The following is an 18,814-nucleotide window of genomic DNA, read 5'->3' as shown; positions in this document are numbered from 1 at the left end:
CTATCCCATGGTAGGTCTGGTACAATCCCCAAATGTCCTTCCCTGCCTCCCATAATCAGTTTCCTCCTGCTGCAGGCAATAGGGCTTCTCAGAGCACTGCAAGGTGCTCTGGAGAACCTTTCCGTTGACTCATCTTGATAGGTTTCACCCCTGGACCGTGGGGGTGATCCCTATCTCCTGATTGCACTATGAGGGGCTAGGGCAGGGGGCTCCATTTCTCTCAGTGGGTTATTGGAGTTCCCTTGCCTGCCATTGTTTCTCCATGCTCCTTCATGTTTGTGGAGAAGAGCATTTTACGGATTGATCGGTGTTCTGTGATAGCCCTAGGAGTAGCCGCGTCAGAGGGCTTATTTCACTGATTAGGTTATTTAAGTTCCCCAGCAGTCATTGTTCCTCTGTGTTCCTTTGTGTTTGTGAAGATCAGCCTTTTATCACATACCTGACATTCCCACCCTTAAAAACAAAACCAGAGAGAACCACACCATCATCTCTCCTTGCACAGCACTTCATAAAAATCTGTTTTATCACCTTGTAAGGCTGTGCTGCTGGAGCAGATGTCTTGGTGCTGCTGCAAGGTACTCCTTAATGGGGCTCATAGGTCTTGATGGATACATTCATGCTGTTTCTCCCTTTTCTCTTGTCTCCAGCCCAGCTAGATATTTTAGACACAAAAGTCTAAAGGGAATGATGATTATATTGATAGTTATGACTGTCCAGATGGTTGGTGTGGTAGTCATTTTCTAAGGTAACACTCAAAATCCTTCTAATTGCACTTTCCAGAAATAGCTGGTACGAGTTCATAATAGCTCTGTGAAGCCTCAACTTGTACGGCGAGGAGTGCCCCTTCTCTTGGGTTTTAGTCAATGCTTTGTAGCTGCTGTTGAATTCTGTCCCAGTTTTGCATAATGGAGTAGGGTTCCTCACTGCTCTAATTTGTTGATAGATCAATTCCCATAGTTAGATTTTCCTGGATAAATGAGGGCCAGGACAATTGAAAAAGTTGCACTTTTAGTATGAGTTGCAAGTGTGTCCCATGTTTCTGAGTTTGATGGGTAACACAATAGTTAATGAGATATGTTTTGGGGACTGTCCCATTCTCCATTACGAGTGTAACATTGCCCTCCCAACATACCCATGGTCCAAGAGCAAGCCATGCCCCAGCTGGAATGGTCTGGGTGTGTGAAAACTCCAGTGGTTGTCAGTGCCACCCTTCCAAAAGAGTGGAACCCTGTTCTAATTCTTACTTCTTATTTTCTGATCACAATTAAAATGGTCTTATACTAAAAATCTTGACTGATTTGGTGCGTGGACTTCCCATACTTCCCCATGTATCACCCAGTCCCCAACACCCCCTTCCCCCAATTCCAGTTGCAGTAGTTCTGCATTAGTCCAAGTGCCATTTCCCACCTGTTTGACTCAAAATTTGCAGACACATCCTTTACAGCCTTTCTAAATACTAGTCCATGTGTGTCTGAAAGGCCCTCTTATTTTATATCTTCCTGTAAGGCATGGTCCTGTAAGCCTAGCAGCCATAGATGTTCTCTGATATGCCATATCTTATGGGAGGGAGTTCATTAAGGGATAGTTACACTTCTGTGCAGGTGGTGTCCGAAGTCATATTAATTAGAGTTGTATGGATGGATTGCATAAGTTCTATTGTAACATTTAGTCTTTCCATCCCTAATGTGCTATCAAGGTGATACTAGACTTTAAAATTTGTCTGGAGACTATTCCTCCTTTGGTGAAGAGTCCTATAGCTACTTGAAGGCAATTAGTATGGGCGGATGTGTCTGCAATTTCTTTTGCATTCTAAAACCCCAGAGCTGTGTTGTCTGATTTTTATAAAGAGTTAGGTTGTTTGTTTTGTGTTTCAAGACTTGGGTGATTTGATATCACTATAAACAATTCTGGCGAGGTTCGCTACAGGGTGCTTTCAGCTGCCTGGGGAGCTTTAGTACAGTTGGGGTAGAGTGACTGAATGAACCATAACTCTGGTCTAAATTGAATATGAAAATCAATTACATTTGCTGATAGCACTGCAGGAGCCTTTATCTTGATGTGCCATCACAATGGAGAGTCCCTAATAATGAGGTAATGACAAAATTTTCTCCAATTTTCCTACGTTTTCTGAGCATGCCAACTCTCCTGGGGCCTAAATGATGCATCATTTTACTGAAGATGTTCCATCTGCATGTGGTAGTCAGTGATCAATCAGAGCTTAAGGTTATTGAAAGATCTGTTTTGAGTCTTAGCTGTCTGTACAGAAGATAATAAGAGGTCGGTATAGCCTCTTCTCTCAGGATGTTCTGTCTTTATGATTCTTATTGCCTATTATTATAAATTTATAGAATTGCTTCTCTTAATAAAATATAATACTACTTCATAGAAATCTGTAGTTTGCAGCAGTTGCTTCCTTCTGGTAAATGATATCGAAGCCAGAGAACTAGAGCTAGTTTGGTTGCTTACAGGTTAAGACTTTTTCATCTTCCTTTGACATTTGGACACTTTAATAAAGGATTTTGAATACATATGTAATAATTGCAAGTCTGCTGATTCAGTATTGAAACCATGCCCTCCTGAAAGGCTGCTGGGAGTATGCTGGATGTACAGACAAACAGTGTAGGCATGATAATCTCTAACTCTGTAAGTACATAAGCAGCAAAAGGAAGATGTGGGCCTGCTGCTAAATGGGGCATGGGCCCTGGTCACAAAGGACACAGAAAAGGCAGAGGTACTGAATGCCTTCTTTGCCTCATCTTCACTGGTAACACTGGCCTTCAGGAATCCTAGGCCCCTGAGACCAGAGGGGAGTAGTCTGAAGCAAGGAAGACTTACTGTCAGTGGAGAAGATCAGTTAGGGAACACTTAAACAGACTGGACATGTACAAGTCTATGGGCCCTGATGGGATTCACCCGTGAGTTCTGAGGGAGCCGATTGATGTCATTGTGAAGCCACTCTTGATTATCTTTGAAAGGTCATGGTGATCAGGAGAAGTTCCAGAGGACTGGAAGAAAGCAAATATCACCTCTATCTTTAAAAAGGGAAAAGAAGGAGGGTCCAGTGAACTATAGGCCTGTCAGCCTCACCTCACCTGGGAAGATGATGGAACAATAATCCTGGATATTACTTCCAGATACATAAAGGACAGGAAGGTGATCAGGAGTAGTCAACATAGATTTATGATTTATGTGCTTGACCAACCTGATGGCCTTCTGTGATGGGCTGACTAGCTGGGTAGATGAGGGGAGAGCAGTGGATGTTGTTTACGTTGACTTAGCAAGGCTTTTGGCACTGTCTCCCATAAAATCCTCATAGAAAAGCTGATGAAGTACAAGCTAAATAAGTGGTCACAGGTGGTTAGATAGGCTGAAAACTGGCTGAACTGTCAGGCTCAGGGGGTGGTGATCAGTGGTACAAAGTCCAGCTGGAGGCCGGTCACTAGTGGTGTCCAGCAGGGGTGGATACTGTGGCCATTACTGTTTAATAAGTTCATTAGTGACCTGGATGATGGGACCAAATGCACCCTGAGCAAGTTTGCAGATGATACAAAATTGGGGGGAGTGGCTAATACACTTGATGGTTGTGCTGCCATTCAGAGGGACCTTGACAGGCTGGAGAAATGGGCAGAGAGGAACCTCAAGAAGTTCAATAAAGGGAAATGCAAAGTTCTGCACCTGGGGAGGAAAACCCGCAGGCGTAGTGCAGCCTGTGGCTGGAAAAAAACCCAGGCATTAGTGCAACCTGGGGCTGGAAAGCAGTTTTAAAGAAAAGGATGTGGGGGTCCTGGTGGACACCAAGTTGAACATGGGCCAACAATACGCCCTCCTGGCAAAGAAGGCCAGTGGTATCCTGGGCTGCATTAGGAAGAGCATTGCCAGCAGACTGAGAGAGGTGATCCTTCCCCTCTACTCAGCCCTGGTGAGGCCACACCTGGAGTGCTGGGTCCAGTTCTGGGCTCCCCAGGACATGAGAAACATGGATGTACTGGAGTAAGTCCAGCGAAGGGCCACAGAGATGAAGGCTGAGGGGGGATCTGATCAGTGTTTATAAATATGTGAAGGGAGGGTGTAAAGAAGATGGGGTCAGACTCTTCTCAGTGGTGCCCAGTGACAGGACAAGAAGCACAAACTGAAACACAGGAAATTCCATCTGAACATAAGGAAACACCTCTTCACTGTGAGTGAGGGTGGTTGAACACTGAAACTGGCTGCCCAGAGAGGTTGTGAAGTCTCTGTTCTTGGAAATGCTCAAAACCCAACTGGGCAGGGTTCTGGGCAGCCTGCTTTAGCTGACCCTTCTTGTGCAGGGGGGTAACCAGAGGTGCCTTCCAACCCCAACTATTATGTGATTCTGTGAATTCATAAATACTGAGGATGAAAGGGGCTGTTGGAAGTGTTGCAATTGCTTTAAGCAGAAAGATGGAAACCCACCAAGCCTGATTTCAGCCCATAAGTATGGGAATATGGAGCAGGAGATCATGCACTGAAATACTTGGTACATGCCATTCTTTTCCACCAGAGAATCAGATTCTGGCAATCTTAAATCTTCGTTAGGATTTCCTTCTCTTTTACTCTTCTTCAAATCATGTGTGTTCAAACAAAGTTCTTGCAATTTGATCACAGCCAGGTCTTGAAGTCTTGCAGCAAGAACATCTTTACTCCCTAAAATTTGGAGAGCTGGAATGTAACTGCTGTGTGTGCACTGGACCAGGGCAGAGAAGAGGTCAAAATCAAGACAGACTAAGAATATAAATCTTTGAAAATGAACAAGTATAATAGCCAAAAATTTTGGGGCCCAGTTTCATAATTTTTTAATGTATGGAGCTGGTAATGCTCTGCCTGTTTAGAAAGAAGTGGGGCAGGCCCTTTTAATTTAAGATTTAGAGTTGGGTGTCAAAGCTAAGGGAAACTGTTAGATTCATGGATGAACTCTTGAAATAAGCTACAGCACTCCTGTACTCTCTCTGATTCCTCTCTCTTGACAGCACCAAATCTCTACTTTAAATGAATGGGGATCCAGTCGGAGATAAATTGGGGGAAGATTATTCCAAAGTCATGTAATGTTCCTTTTCCTGAGCAAGCAGCAGTTTTGAGAAGAAAAATGGCTAGCCTATTCTCAGTTACTCTAGGTGTACATAGACTTTTTCTGCACATTTAAATTATCCATATGAAAGAGATTGAATTACACAAAAGAACGGTCAGATGAAGATGTTGCATAGGAAGAACTAATTTAAAGATATGATAACCTGAACATTAATGGTCTCCTTTATCTGAAGATGAGTACCATATTTCCAGTATGATGCTCATCACTGCTCTGGTTGTGACACTTAGCTGGACTAGAGATACTGTCCTTTGTAAGGGAAATATGTACGAATGACAAGCTGTCAGCAAAGAGCTAAAAGAAAGGGCTGATAACATAGTTTCTGTTATTAATTAGAATATACAGTTTGAGTAATCTCAAACTGACCTGAACAATAAAATAGGTAATAGAAAACCAAAATAACAGTGTTGATGGTTAGGATGGGGATTCTTCCATAAAGAGATCTGACAGCTACAGAGTGTTAGAAATAGTTCTGATTAAGAGTCAGATGTTGGTAAAAAGAGGAAAAAAATGCAGCCCTTAATGAAAAATAAATAAATAAGATTGAATGAATAAAGTTTTCAGCTTAACCTGAGAATAAATAAAATAAATGATCAGTGCTTTGGGATGGGGCAATTCTTGTGTCTAAAAAGAGAATGTTGAACACTCTATAGGTTTGGATGATTTATGATAAAGCTATTCATCATATATTAAGGAAAACACAATTTTGAAAATTTCTTTTACTTGTCATTGGTGTAATGTTTATTCTGTCAGTATCTCATAAGAGGATATGGAAGTCAACATTTGCTATTTTTGCTAGCTTAAATGTTTTTCATTGCAGTTACTCAGATATTCTGATTGAAAGGGAGGTGTTAATGCAGAAGTACATTCATCTCGTCCAGATTGTGGAGACCGAAAAGATTGCAGCCAATCAGCTTCGACATCAACTTGAAGATCAAGACACAGAAATTGAAAGACTTAAATCTGAGGTATGTGACACAGTCATCAGGCAGGCATTGAATTCTAATGTTTTTCTGTCTATATTGCAATCATTGTCTATATTGCTGTAATATTTGTGAAAATAACAGAACCCAGCAATAAAAGCTGTAATAGTCCTCCTAGGAACACTTGGCCAAATGGTTTTCTTAGAAGTATTGGTGACTGTTCAGCTTATTGGATTACATCACTGTCAGAGAATTTAAGATGGCACATTACTTTGTAATGTGGATACAACTGATTGTATTATTTCCTACCTGTCTTCACACATGGAGTTTAAAGCATTTGTTTCATCCTTGACACACAGTCTTTGGTTATGACAGTATTGTGGACTATTTCATTGAATGTTAAAAATTTTGTTAAAAGTCCTGACCTGTTAGGGTACGAAAGGCACACTTCGTTTTGAGAGGAGAAACAGCTCTGTTCTTGTTCTTCCTCCATCTGTATTAAGATCCTTGTTGGTTTGGAGAGAACTGTGTTCATGCCTCTGTGCTTGTCATTCCATGCAGCTTTAATGGACTCTAAGAGCCTTCAAAGAAGGAGATGTTATTTATGTTTGTTCTATAACTGTTTCATCAACTTGAAAAAGCATTTAATGAATTGTTATTTTTGTCAGATTATAGCTCTCAATAAAACAAAAGAAAGAATGCGACCTTATCAAGGCAACCAGGAAGATGAAGATCCAGATATTAAAAAAATTAAAAAGGTAAACCTGCCATATTCTGTGCCTGAAAGGAGAAAGGTGGGACAGGAGAAGTACTAGTATATTTTAGTTTGTTGAATTTTGTCTTCAATTATCGTTCCATTAAGTACACTCAAATATCAAGATTCCTTTTGCCCTATCCCTGTTTAAACCACTTAAATTGCATCAGCTTTGTATGTTTCAGTGGCATATTTATCCTGTGGTATATTTGGTATTTAAATATTCATCTTTACTTGCAATGTATATATTCAGTTTTTTAATAAAGCTTGCACATTGCCTTCAATTGCTTGGAAACATTGAAACTAAGCCATGGACTATTTCCTGTGGGAATCAAGGGTATAGTGACTTTATTCTCTTTTCTTACAAAAATGCTTATAAAGATATAAGAGAATGACTTACATCCCATCACTGTGGCTGGAATACAAATACTGAAAATGCAGAGAGTAGTATTATTTTAGGTTGTCTTTTAGTCTGTTTGATGATGATTGTTCTAGGATTCTATGGCCAGTGTTTGTAATAATAGGGAAAGAACCTAATCTGTACTGTATTTACATGTGCAATTTTGGTAATGTTGCTTAGGACTGGAGATAACCACCCTCCAGAACTGTGCCCATAGCTAGCCCCTACAAATCCTAATGAACGGGCATAAATGGAACTCTTGCTTCAAGATGTGGTCCCATCCTCATAGTGCTAAAGCTCTTCAATTACATAATAGCCTCTATGTTATGTGAATTTAGTTTCAGTCACGTTTTCTGGGTGGCACTGTCTGACTGTGGGTCACTCCTGAGCTGGTACTCTTGTGGGAATTTTCCTTTTCGTATAAATAGAATGTTGTAATAGAAGCCAGAAACATCTCCTTTTAGTACAAGGAGAGTTCTGCTTCTGTGTATAATTTGTTGCATTCTGTATCTTGAGAGTTGTGATCATTTGGGCCCATTTTTAAAGTTGTTTATTTAGAATAATATGTTACCAGCGAGATTTTGCATTTCTCTTTCAAGATGAATGATTTGCACATCACAAATAGGGCAAAGACATACTGAACTTTTCTGTGACCAGAAGTAGACCCTTCCTGTAATCTTTAATCCACTTGTAACTCAAATGGATATTACACTTGAGTACATTTTTCTATTGCATAGAGACACCTTTTAAGAAGAGCAAAAATCTGTCTTTTCTGAAAAATAGTATTGCTGGTCTAGGTCACTGATGTTAAGCAGCGTAGCTCTAAATACATGTGCTAAATGATACCTCTAAAGAACAGAAAGCAAACTGAGCTTAACAGCTATTTCAGAATTATGTCAGTACTGATATCAAAAAAAGCCTTGAGATGTCATATGTGAGAACTTGACACAATAAGTTGGGGAGGGGGGTTAGAAGATGAGAAATGTTTAATGGGAAGTAAAAGGAGTTAAAAAAAATAGCATTGTGTGCACAACAGTTGTGCTGTCAGGGAGAATATGTACAAAGATACAACATTTGAGTTTGAAGTAAGAGGGACCTTGATATGTATGTCTTTCCATCCTCTTTTCTGGCAGCAAATATTAGCAAGTGCTTGTGGAGCTTCTGTTAATAAATAGAAATCTGAAAAAAAAATGCAGGCAACAATTATGGAGAAATAATCTTTTAGAGGATACTGGGCAGCAAGCATTGTTTTTTAATAAATACATTTCATTTAAAAGGTTATTTCCACAACGAAAAGCTTGTCATAAATCATGTAATATATTTTTTTCTCATTCTTCATTTCTGTTTGGTCCATTTTAGGTTCAGAGCTTTATGCGGGGCTGGTTATGTAGAAGAAAATGGAAGTCTATTGTCCAAGATTATATTTGTTCTCCCCACGCAGAAAGTATGAGAAAAAGGAACCAGATAGTTTTTAACATGGTTGAGGCTGAATCTGAATATGTGCATCAACTTTATGTTCTTGTGAACTGTTTTCTGAGGCCCTTAAGAATGGCTGCAAGTTCAAAGAAGCCACCTATCCGTCATGATGATGTTAGTAGCATTTTCCTCAACAGGTATCTTGTTTTTTGTTTACTTTTGTCTTTTTTTTCCTGCTCCTTCCCATTTTGCTTTAATTTACAGTAGTAAAGTTTGGCACCTGCTTTTTTTATTCTGACGTAACTGATTATCACTGAGGTAAACCATGTTTCCTTGGGTAAAAGGCAAGGTGCAGTCTGTGATGCTGTTCAAAGCCAGTTTTTGCATCTTTACATTCTGTTTCTTCCTTTGCTATAGGAGGGAAAGGACAAATCATGCCTCATAGGGCAGTTCTCAAATTTACTGTCATCTTTTCTATTTCCTCTTCTCTTAAGAGAGCAAAATTGGACTTAGTGGCCTCATATGATCTTGATAAGACCCCGTGGATGAATATGCCAAATTTTCTTCTTATATCTGCCTAAGGAACCCCCTTCTCTCTCTTGCTTCTCTTTTCACATCTTTCAAATAAGGATGGTTCTTTGCATTACACACCCAAATCCTATTGTAATGTTTATGTAAAAATGCAGACTTCTGGAATTCTATATAGGATTGGTCATGTCTGCCCCAAACTTCTAGGAAAAAAATACTTTCCTTCAATTATGAAAGAGGTTTCCCTTTCATAATAACTCATTAAGATTGCTGTACTCTTGATGGTTTCACTTACAACTAAATGTCTCAAATGCTGTTTCTGTTGACTTCATGAGATAAAGTACAGTATTAAGGTTCATGTTATAGAATAGTATAAGCTGCATTCAAATCTTCAAGAGCAGCCAGTGAGAATACAGATGACAACCACTGACTGAGGTTTCTGCACCTTATTGATCCTCTTAAACAACTGAATGTATTGTCAAGGATATTTTTGGAACACATTTGGTGAACTGTGGAACATATTATTTAATAGATGCTTTTATTTAAAAGAATTGAATGGTTAGAATATATTTATACACCAAATGCTATATATTTTCTAAGATGCTATGCTAAAAATTTAAACAATACAGTCAAATAGAAGCATTGATTTCCATAATAATGAGTATCTTCTGTTTTTTCTAGCAAAGTGCAAAATGTATTAATAACCAGAAGGGATGTTTCTCAGTGAATTATTAATTAGAAAATAAAACTTGAATTGTCCTTTTGTTTGTTTAAATACTTGTTTTTCAGTGAAACAATCATGTTTCTTCATGAAATATTTCACCAAGGTTTAAAAGCAAGAATAGCTAATTGGCCTACCTTAATTTTAGGTAAGTTACTGTAATTTCTCTGCTGGTACTACTTTCATATTTATTTTGCAATTACAGTGATTTTTAGTTTTTAAAGACATTGTTCATTTTGAATGGAACTCATTTCGAGAACTAACACCATGTCATGTTGTATAGTGGGCATTCCATGTTGGCAGTAATATGGCTCTCTTTAAATCCATGTATGAAAATACCTTTGGGTTAACTTTTGCCCTAAGCTTCACCTAGGCATGGGCCCTGAATTTTCAGTGGTATTATCTGACTACCACCTAATCAGAATAATGATGTTTTGTCAGGTAAAAGAACCAAGTTTAATGTTTCTAAAATCTCAGTATAATGGAAGCAGAACAGATTATAATAATTTACTTCCATAGAACGTAGTAGTTTTTTAAAAGAGATATTTCAAGAGATGGGTAGCTGGGAAAAAAAAAAAGCATTTCTTGACTTTTTCTAGCTGACTTATTTGACATTCTGCTGCCAATGCTGAACATATATCAAGAATTTGTTCGGAATCATCAGTATAGTCTGCAAGTACTGGCAAACTGTAAGCAAAACAGAGATTTTGACAAACTCTTGAAGCAATATGAAGCCAACCCAGCATGTGAGGGGCGAATGCTGGAAACTTTCCTTACTTACCCCATGTTTCAGGTAGTCTCTGTAAATTTTTTGTGACCATTTATTTTTAATGTTCAGTTGAATTGTTTTGTGTTACTGAAATTATGATTGATTGGAGATGCTGCTTGCTTAATTAAAAATACTCTCATTAAGATTAACTTAGTTTTTCATTTATTTCATGTTTATCTCTTTGTTCATACCCAGGGGTAGGTGGCTTCTATAGCAACTCTTTTCCCCTGTCCAAAATACAGGGAGACACTTGTAAATTTATGTCGGGCGGGGGGGGGGAACGACGACTCTTTATCTGTAGAGACCTTTTCTCCCACTACACTGATTCAGCTCTATTCAGAATCTTGCATATGTTCAAGGGGAATGTGGGATGAGGACTTGTGCCAAAACAAAAAAAGAAAGAAAAGCTGAAAAACAAATTTTCTACTTCTGATCTGCTCCAGGAATATGAAGCAATCTAGGGTACTAATGTACCTGATGTAGCAAGTTAGAGCAGCCACAGGCTTTTTGCTGGGAATATGCTTTGGAACCTTCCTCCTGCCCTGTTCTCCAGCGACCTGGTTTGAGGGATTTAGAAATAAAAATTTTATTGGAAGAGATTTTAAAAACTTTATTATCCTTTTGGTATTTTCTCTTGATCTGATTGGATTAATTGTTTTCAGCTCTTTTAACAGGTTTGTGAAACACTGGTCTGATGATTTTGTGGCTTTTACATTTGGCATAGTAATTTACTCATCAGGACAATGGTGAACCCTCCTCAGTTTGTTCACTTAATGCCAAACCACGTGTAGCCAATAAAAAGGGCTTCTTGACACTTCTGTTTGTGCTAGTTAGCCATATTAACCTGAGTGACCTCTACCGTCTGCAGCAATACATTTGCTCAGCTTTGAGCTTGTGTTTTGTAAAGCTTTTGGATGTTTTGGTTGAGCTGAAAAAAGATCATGTGATCTTTAGAAGGTGGAGAGAAAGTCCTCCTCATATATGGTGGAACTTTTCATTGCTCATGATTTTTGACTTCAGCATAATAAGAAGGCACGTCTCCATTTCCTAAATAGCTTTGACTCTGTATGGATAAGTTATTGTATGTTATAGAATACTGCAGTATCATGTGATTCTGTTCAACAGCTGTGAGATTGCTTTGAGTGGTAATAAATGGAGCAGGGTCCTTGTGCTGCCACTTGGCAATTAATAATCAGATAGTGCTTATTTTTTAATGTCCAGAAGTACAATGCGAGTTTTACGCATATACAAACAGGTCAGCTGGCATTTTCAAAGTCACAAGAAATCTAGATGCGTGTCTCCTGTTAAAATTGAGGGAAGGTATATGTTGATCTCCAAGAAAGTCTTGAAAATTTTCTCTATGGCACTTAGATAGCAGCATGAAACAATGAAACTTAATAACATAATTGTGACTGCCTCTGATCTGATCTGATCTTTTTCTTAAAATGTGATAAATAGAACCTTCATGAAACTGAAAACATGCATATGCAGTCTCTATCACAGAAAAGTTCAGTATTTTTGACAGTAGTTATATCTAGAATATATTTATCAATTTAACTGTTGTTATCCTTTTAAAAAAGACTGTGAATCTTTTTTGACCAGGATAAAAGAAAATGAGAGATATTGTAATTATTGCTTAAAATGATTTGCTGATGCTGTATCTAATTTGTTTTAAGATCCCTAGATATATTATAACACTTCATGAACTTCTGGCTCACACACCACATGAACATGTTGAGCGAAAAAGCCTTGAATTTGCTAAATCTAAACTAGAAGAACTTTCAAGGTAAGATTTTCTCCCTTTTGTATGATAATCTTGTATCAAAGGATCTGAAATGAAAAAAAACATTGTTTTGGTTTGTTCCCCCCCCCTTTTTTTTTTAAGAATGACCTTATCCTTTAAAAAGAAGAACAAAACCAAACTGAAACAAACAAAATGAAAGAATAAGACAAACACTAACATTTTGGCTCATCTGTGTCATTCCCCCCCCCACCCCCCAACATAAATTTACAAGTGTCTCCCTGTATTTTGGACAGGGGAAAAGAGTTGCTATAGAAACCACCTACCCCTGGGTATGAGCAAAGCAGTTTTCTTTAAATAGAGAAATATTTTTATTCCCACAGTTTAAAAAAAGGAAAAAGGGCATTTCTGATACCCCATGACAACAAGAGGCAGTCAGGATCTAGAACAGTACTCAGTTGTTAATCTGTGATATAGTTCACATGCATTAATGAAATAATTGATTTTCACATATACTTTAAATAATGGTAAATACATAGGCGCTAAAGATCCTGGTAACCCCCACTGTTTATATATATTTTCAAAATTGGTGCTACCTGTAGAAACCTGCGAAATGAATTTCTTTCCTGAACTTCCAGACCCTTCTCAGACTTTCCCTGTGTCAGGCCAGGAATAAATTTGTTCATTATCTCTATGAAACAGAGCTTTCTGCTGTGAGCAAAGAAATGCTGCACAAACTCTAAAATTATGACATTTGTCTTGAATTTCTGAAGTATTGATACTTCACCAAAGAAGTACTTGTAAAATGTATTGTAAGAGAGTGATTGCTTTATAGCTTTTGTTAATTGGATGCTCTTGACTGCTAAGTTTTCTTTTGCTGTTCAGTTGAGGTAGCTATGGGCACTACCCATTGATTTGGAGCTTATTATTTTTCCCTTTTCTGTCCTGCTCTATCTTTTCCACAGGCAGCTTTCTGAGTCATATACAGGTCATGATCTGCCACTTCTTCAAGCTCTAGCGTCTCAAAGAGTTGGGCAGGTGATACCTCTTAGAGATGTGTCTCCTTCTGATTCCTTCAGTGTCTAGCAAGTTCTTTCCTGTTCTGAGGCCATTTGAACTAGAGAAGAAGTCTCCTTTCCATTCAGGCAAAGCACGCAATTTCCTTTGGCTAGGGTTATGTGCCCAAGCAGCTTTGGCTCTGCTTCATCTCATCAGTCAGAGTTGATTGATCCTCCTCTGCTCACAAGGCAGGTGGTATAGACCATGAGAATAAAAACTTTGTGTTTCATTTCCATCCCTTTAATGTAGTTCTGGGGGAAGAGGAACATTCAGATCCTGCAGTCTGGCCCCAGTTCAGGAAAATATAGATCATGACAACATGTAAACCTCTCTGTTGAGTTCATCCATGAAAAAAATCTATATTTCTCTGTGTAAGGGGAGGATGCCTATGAAAAGAAGTGGAAGAAAGTAAGAGATGAGCCGTTGAGGCTGTGATTGTTATATAGGAAGTGATGAGGAAGAGAATGGTACATTCAGATGTAAACTGAAGCAGAACAGAGTGGGAACTTAAAATCAAGGGCAGGGACTCTAAAATGTAATGTAACTATTACAAAGAGCTAGGAAACACTTCCAGTTTTGTGGTAAACTAATCTGATTAATGGTCAAGAAGGACTGTTCTAGTAGCTGTAAAGAACTTTCAGTTTGGTGGCATCTATCAGATTTGTCCAGGAAAAGCATAAAACCAAGTCTGACAAAATTGGTTCCACTGGTGGAAATTAAGTAGTTAAGATGGCAAGAATGATTTGAAAGGGGAAAAAAAAAAAAAAAGCTTGTAAAACTTTTTGATTGTATCAAGAACTACTTTGATTCCTTTTGGCTGGCCAGAAACTTGTTCTAAAATAATCATGTGCTGCAATATATCTGTTTTGTAGCAGGTGCTAAAGGATATTACCTATCTATGTCTACAGAGTATGGGCAGAAGTGAACAATAGACACAAACAAGTGCAAGATACATTTCAGGGAATTTAAAGTCCATCTTGTATTGTGTCTGACAGGGTGATGCATGATGAAGTGAGTGACACAGAAAACATCCGGAAGAATCTAGCCATAGAAAGAATGATAGTAGAAGGCTGTGATATATTACTAGATACCAGCCAGACTTTTATACGCCAAGGTAAGACATTCTTCTTTAAAGCTAGCTATATAATAATGAAAAATTACGTTAAAAATGGCAGGGTTCATGTTGGCATCATTAGGAAGATTATACCACTGGGCACAGCTAACATTTAAGACTCCTTGTCCATGAACGATAAGTCCCAAAATACCCCTGATGACAATTAATTTTGGCCTATAGTTGAGCTCCACTTCTGTGCTGGTTTTTTTTAGGTGCCATGAAAAACAGCAGCACAATAATAGTAAAGCACCCACGGGACAGTAATGTACTATTGTCTGGACTGTCATCTTCAGTGGAACAGAAATTACCTACAGCTCCACGGAGAACAGGACTGCCTGCCCAGTTAACATTGCAATCCCAGTTCAGGCCAACATTTGGGCAAAAGCTTAGGAGAAGCTTGAAGCTTTCTCAAGTGGTAGTGATTGGAAGGAAAGAAAACAGCTGTCAATTGTTCCCATTTTCCTCTGTGCTTTGGGGAAGTCTCAAAATGCTACCATTGATGGTGCTGGAATAGATATTATATGCTATGTTTTGAATATCTGAGCATATTCACTATTTCTCTTTGGAGATGCATTTTTGGGCTTCAGCAGAAGTTAGGATGGATAGAAAAAGCGCTCCTGCAAAAAGTCATGAAGAAAAGGCATCCTGTTCTGCCAGAAATGTAGAACCACTTGTAATATAATACAGTTAGCAAAAAGAGAAAGGAAGAGGCATACAGTATTTTTTTTTCTATTCTTGTTTTTGGAAACATTTTTCCACTGAAGTTTATGTATTTGATGGAATTTGTTGTTAAATTCCACAAAATTATGATGAAATGACTTTCCGTTTAAAATGAATGTCACCTTTTACCGAGTAAATGTAATATCAGGTTGCAGTACTTATCTAGTGGTGAAACAACCTTAACCTTAATGGTAAAATAGCAAAAGTGAAAACCTGGGAAAACTTGGTAACGGAAGCTTATTTTTCCTGCATTTTTGTAAGAATTTACTTCTGAATCTTTTGTAACAAGTTAGTAGATTTGTATGCAGTGTCTACAGATATGTAGCGTAGGGTTTTGGCTTGTAGGTGCAACCTTCTTTGTGGCTGAAAAGTGTTAGATGTATTTAGAGAAGGTTGGGAATGTAATTTAAGTGCAGCCATTCATGAGGCCTTTTGTAGACTAAGTATGATAATGTCAGCAGAACATATGCTATTTGAATACAGCCACATGCAAAGTGGATCATTTAGTAGATTTTGTATACATTTTGAAATCTATTCTGTGATGTTTCTGTAGTCATGTGCCCAGAACAACTACAAAGCATTCCATAACTTCCAAGATTGTTGTACAATGGTCACATTTAAATTACTTGATTCTTTGTTAAATTGTTTGTTGTAAGTGAGGTATGTGAAAAGATATGAAAGTGGCTTCAAGAAAACTACGAAACTGTTGTGCAGGTTATTGTGTTGTATCCATGGCCAAAAAATTAGTGGGCTGTAATTCTCCTCGACTGACTTGTACCGTGCAGTTTAACTACACAGTAGACATTTTTTTCAATATGATTATAATATTTTGGATTTATATATTTGTTGTTTTATTTTTTTTCTTAAAATAGGCTAGTATAATTTGTCTCTATACCTAGAGGTTCGTCAATAAAACTATTACTTTTTCTTTGGAAAGCAGTCTTAATAAGACTTACTGTTGGGGCGTTTCAGTTAGATCAAGTCAAATCCACAGTTTAAGTAAATGAAATTTATATTTGCTTCTGGAGAACCACATACTATCAAAGGACACTGGACAAGGCTTTATACTGTGGAAGCTTGTATCACAGTTTATCTTTTGGAACATCCATTGCATATGAAAATCTGAATTGCAGAAATCTGAACTGAGCCAATAAAATAATATCAAGCCCATTTTCCTCTCCTCTAACCCCTTCTCCTCCCACTTGTCTGTAGGGTCACTTACTTTAAGAGTGATGTTCCTCTCCTCTGATTTTAATTAGGCTCCTATTCTTCATGTTGATCAGTGTGGATTGGTACAGGAAACCTCTTTGCGGCACATAAAATGAGAGAAGTCCATTTACCTTTGTTCAGGCCTTTTTCTATCAAGATTAATTTCAACCTTGGCATGTTACATATGTTATATACTTTATTTTGCGAAGAAGAGATTGATTCTGTGATTTTGCTATGGATCTTGAGACCGTAGGAACTGTCTGTGGCAGTGCTCTGCAATGTAACTGTGGATCCCCCTTCAGATTTGCTGGGGTTTCATTTTCTCTACCTTTTATCTTGATACAAACTTCATTGTCAAGTGCACTATAAGTCAGGGCAAACAGTTAAGAAACATTGTCCTCAATAATCTAAAGGTTAGAACACTCAATCTGCAATCCCCCGTAGAGTAATGCCTGGAAAACTTCCAACAACTTTCATGAGCCCTTCAAGGGATTCCAGATACTCTGCCTGAAGTCCAACCATCAGTTGCTCTAAATTTACCCCTACTGGCAATTATATCACAATTTACAAAATCAAAGAATAGCTGAGGTCGGAAGGGACTTGTGGAAATGTAGTCTAACCCCCCCTGCTCAAATCAGGGTCAGCTGGAGCAGGTTGCTCAGTGATGAGTTATCTGCAGAAATAAAGACTCCACAGTCTCTGTGGGCAGCCTCTTCTAGTGTTCAGTCACCCTCACAGTAATATTAAAAATTCTCCAGAATGGAGAAAGCCAAATTGATAAATCAGGTAGTTTCCTGTAGGCATAAAAATGCATTTTTAAAATACAACCCTTTGTATTTCTTATATTTGAACAAAGGCTAATGGAGTGATTATTCTGGCAGTATTGAAGTACTGAAAGTACTTAGGTTTGTAGCTGGATAAAAATTCCTGAGATTATGCTGATTGTACAAACCATGCTATTAATGAATGTTCTAAAATTAGCCTCACTTGCTTATTACAAATGTAAATTGGCCAGTCATACTCATTTTTTTCCCTTAAGAGGAAATGTGTAGTAGAATTTATGACAGGCAATTGCTCAGTTTCATTAATCACAAAAGCTTGACAGGAATATACAACAACCTCCTTGCTAGATGTCACCCATGCAGCACATACAGGAGATCTGTTTCTCTCTGTAAATAGTATGTTGAATATCAAAGAGACATCACACCATCTCTTTTTTTCTGCACTTAAAAACTGTAGTTTCTTTTGGTTTGCCTTATTAAACAGTAACATTTCAGCTCCCTACAAGCATAGCATTTAACCTTCAGCCCATTTTGGCAGAACACAATGTGGTATTCCTGAAAGCATTCTAATGAAAACCAAAAAAAGGTGAGTTCCAAAGATATATCTGTATGCATATTGTATTTATAGATGTGTTTATTTAAAGAAGCAAAGTAGAAGCTAGAAGTACAATTAGAGTCCTGTTACCTTAATTGTGTAGAGGACTTTCAGGAGATAAGATGATGCTAAGAATTGTTGCTCAAGAATTTTTTTTAACGTACTGCTTGGCCTTGCACTGTGAGCTATCAATGTCACATAGAAAAGTCAGTTTCAATGTGTGGGGATGATTTTTTGAGGTCTTTTACAGTTGAGGCAGGTAGGCTGTTTTGTCCAGGGGAAATGTACAACAACCAATAACTGTTTTTTCTGGTCAGAATTTAAAGGAATCTAAAGAATGTTCCACACCTTTGCAATTTTCTGCAGTAGAACTACTCTGTTCTCTGCTATTCTGTTGCAGACACAAATTATGTCGTACGCATTTAGTTTGAATGTAAATAGGCTGTTAAAGAACACTACACTGTTGTAATTCTCTCTTACCAGTGTGTATTTTGCTATGCCGGACAGTGTAAATTTTATATATATAACAATAGCTTAATATTAATTATATGTATATGTTCAAGGGAGATGAGTATGGAGAAAAATATTATGTAGATAAACAGTTGCTTTCTCAGTATCTTAAATATCTCTGTACTACTTTGTTTAAGATTGTGTGTGTGAACTTTGAACCAAAGAATTTTTTGACAGCATAGGGTGAGAATGGCTAAGCTAATAATTAACTACATGGAAGATTCTTTCAGGCTTGCACTGTTTCAAGATGCTGCTGCTAGCTTCAGCTTTGATATGGCTGACAATCCAATATCTTGCTGTACCCAAAAGGGGCAGGCCAATTTCCCTACCCCCCCTGCTTGTTCTGCATTGCCATTACTTACTTTGCACCATCACTGGTGCTTGTATGACCATGCACTGAGCCATATCCGGGAGCTCAGCCAGCTACTTTTTTGTAGCATTCGTTTTCTGCTGGTTTAGTTCTATTAACTAG

General features: G+C 38.1%; 1 protein-coding gene across 1 annotated transcript in view; it reads left to right on the top strand.

The window, feature by feature from the left end:
- RASGRF2 (Ras protein specific guanine nucleotide releasing factor 2) overlaps positions 1-18,814 on the top strand; it is a 135,300-nt gene that overhangs the window by 51,890 nt on the left and 64,596 nt on the right. Inside the window, exons 3-9 of the mRNA XM_067315553.1 lie at positions 5,922-6,069; positions 6,693-6,782; positions 8,538-8,791; positions 9,912-9,991; positions 10,443-10,636; positions 12,289-12,398; positions 14,408-14,526. Of these exons, the coding sequence (XP_067171654.1) occupies positions 5,922-6,069; positions 6,693-6,782; positions 8,538-8,791; positions 9,912-9,991; positions 10,443-10,636; positions 12,289-12,398; positions 14,408-14,526 (995 nt within the window). The remainder of the gene's footprint in view (positions 1-5,921; positions 6,070-6,692; positions 6,783-8,537; positions 8,792-9,911; positions 9,992-10,442; positions 10,637-12,288; positions 12,399-14,407; positions 14,527-18,814) is intronic.

Source organism: Apteryx mantelli, chromosome Z (genome assembly GCF_036417845.1).
Source record: "Apteryx mantelli isolate bAptMan1 chromosome Z, bAptMan1.hap1, whole genome shotgun sequence".
In the NCBI taxonomy this organism is placed as follows: domain Eukaryota; kingdom Metazoa; phylum Chordata; class Aves; order Apterygiformes; family Apterygidae; genus Apteryx; species Apteryx mantelli.
This window is presented reverse-complemented; position numbering and strand designations above follow the sequence as displayed.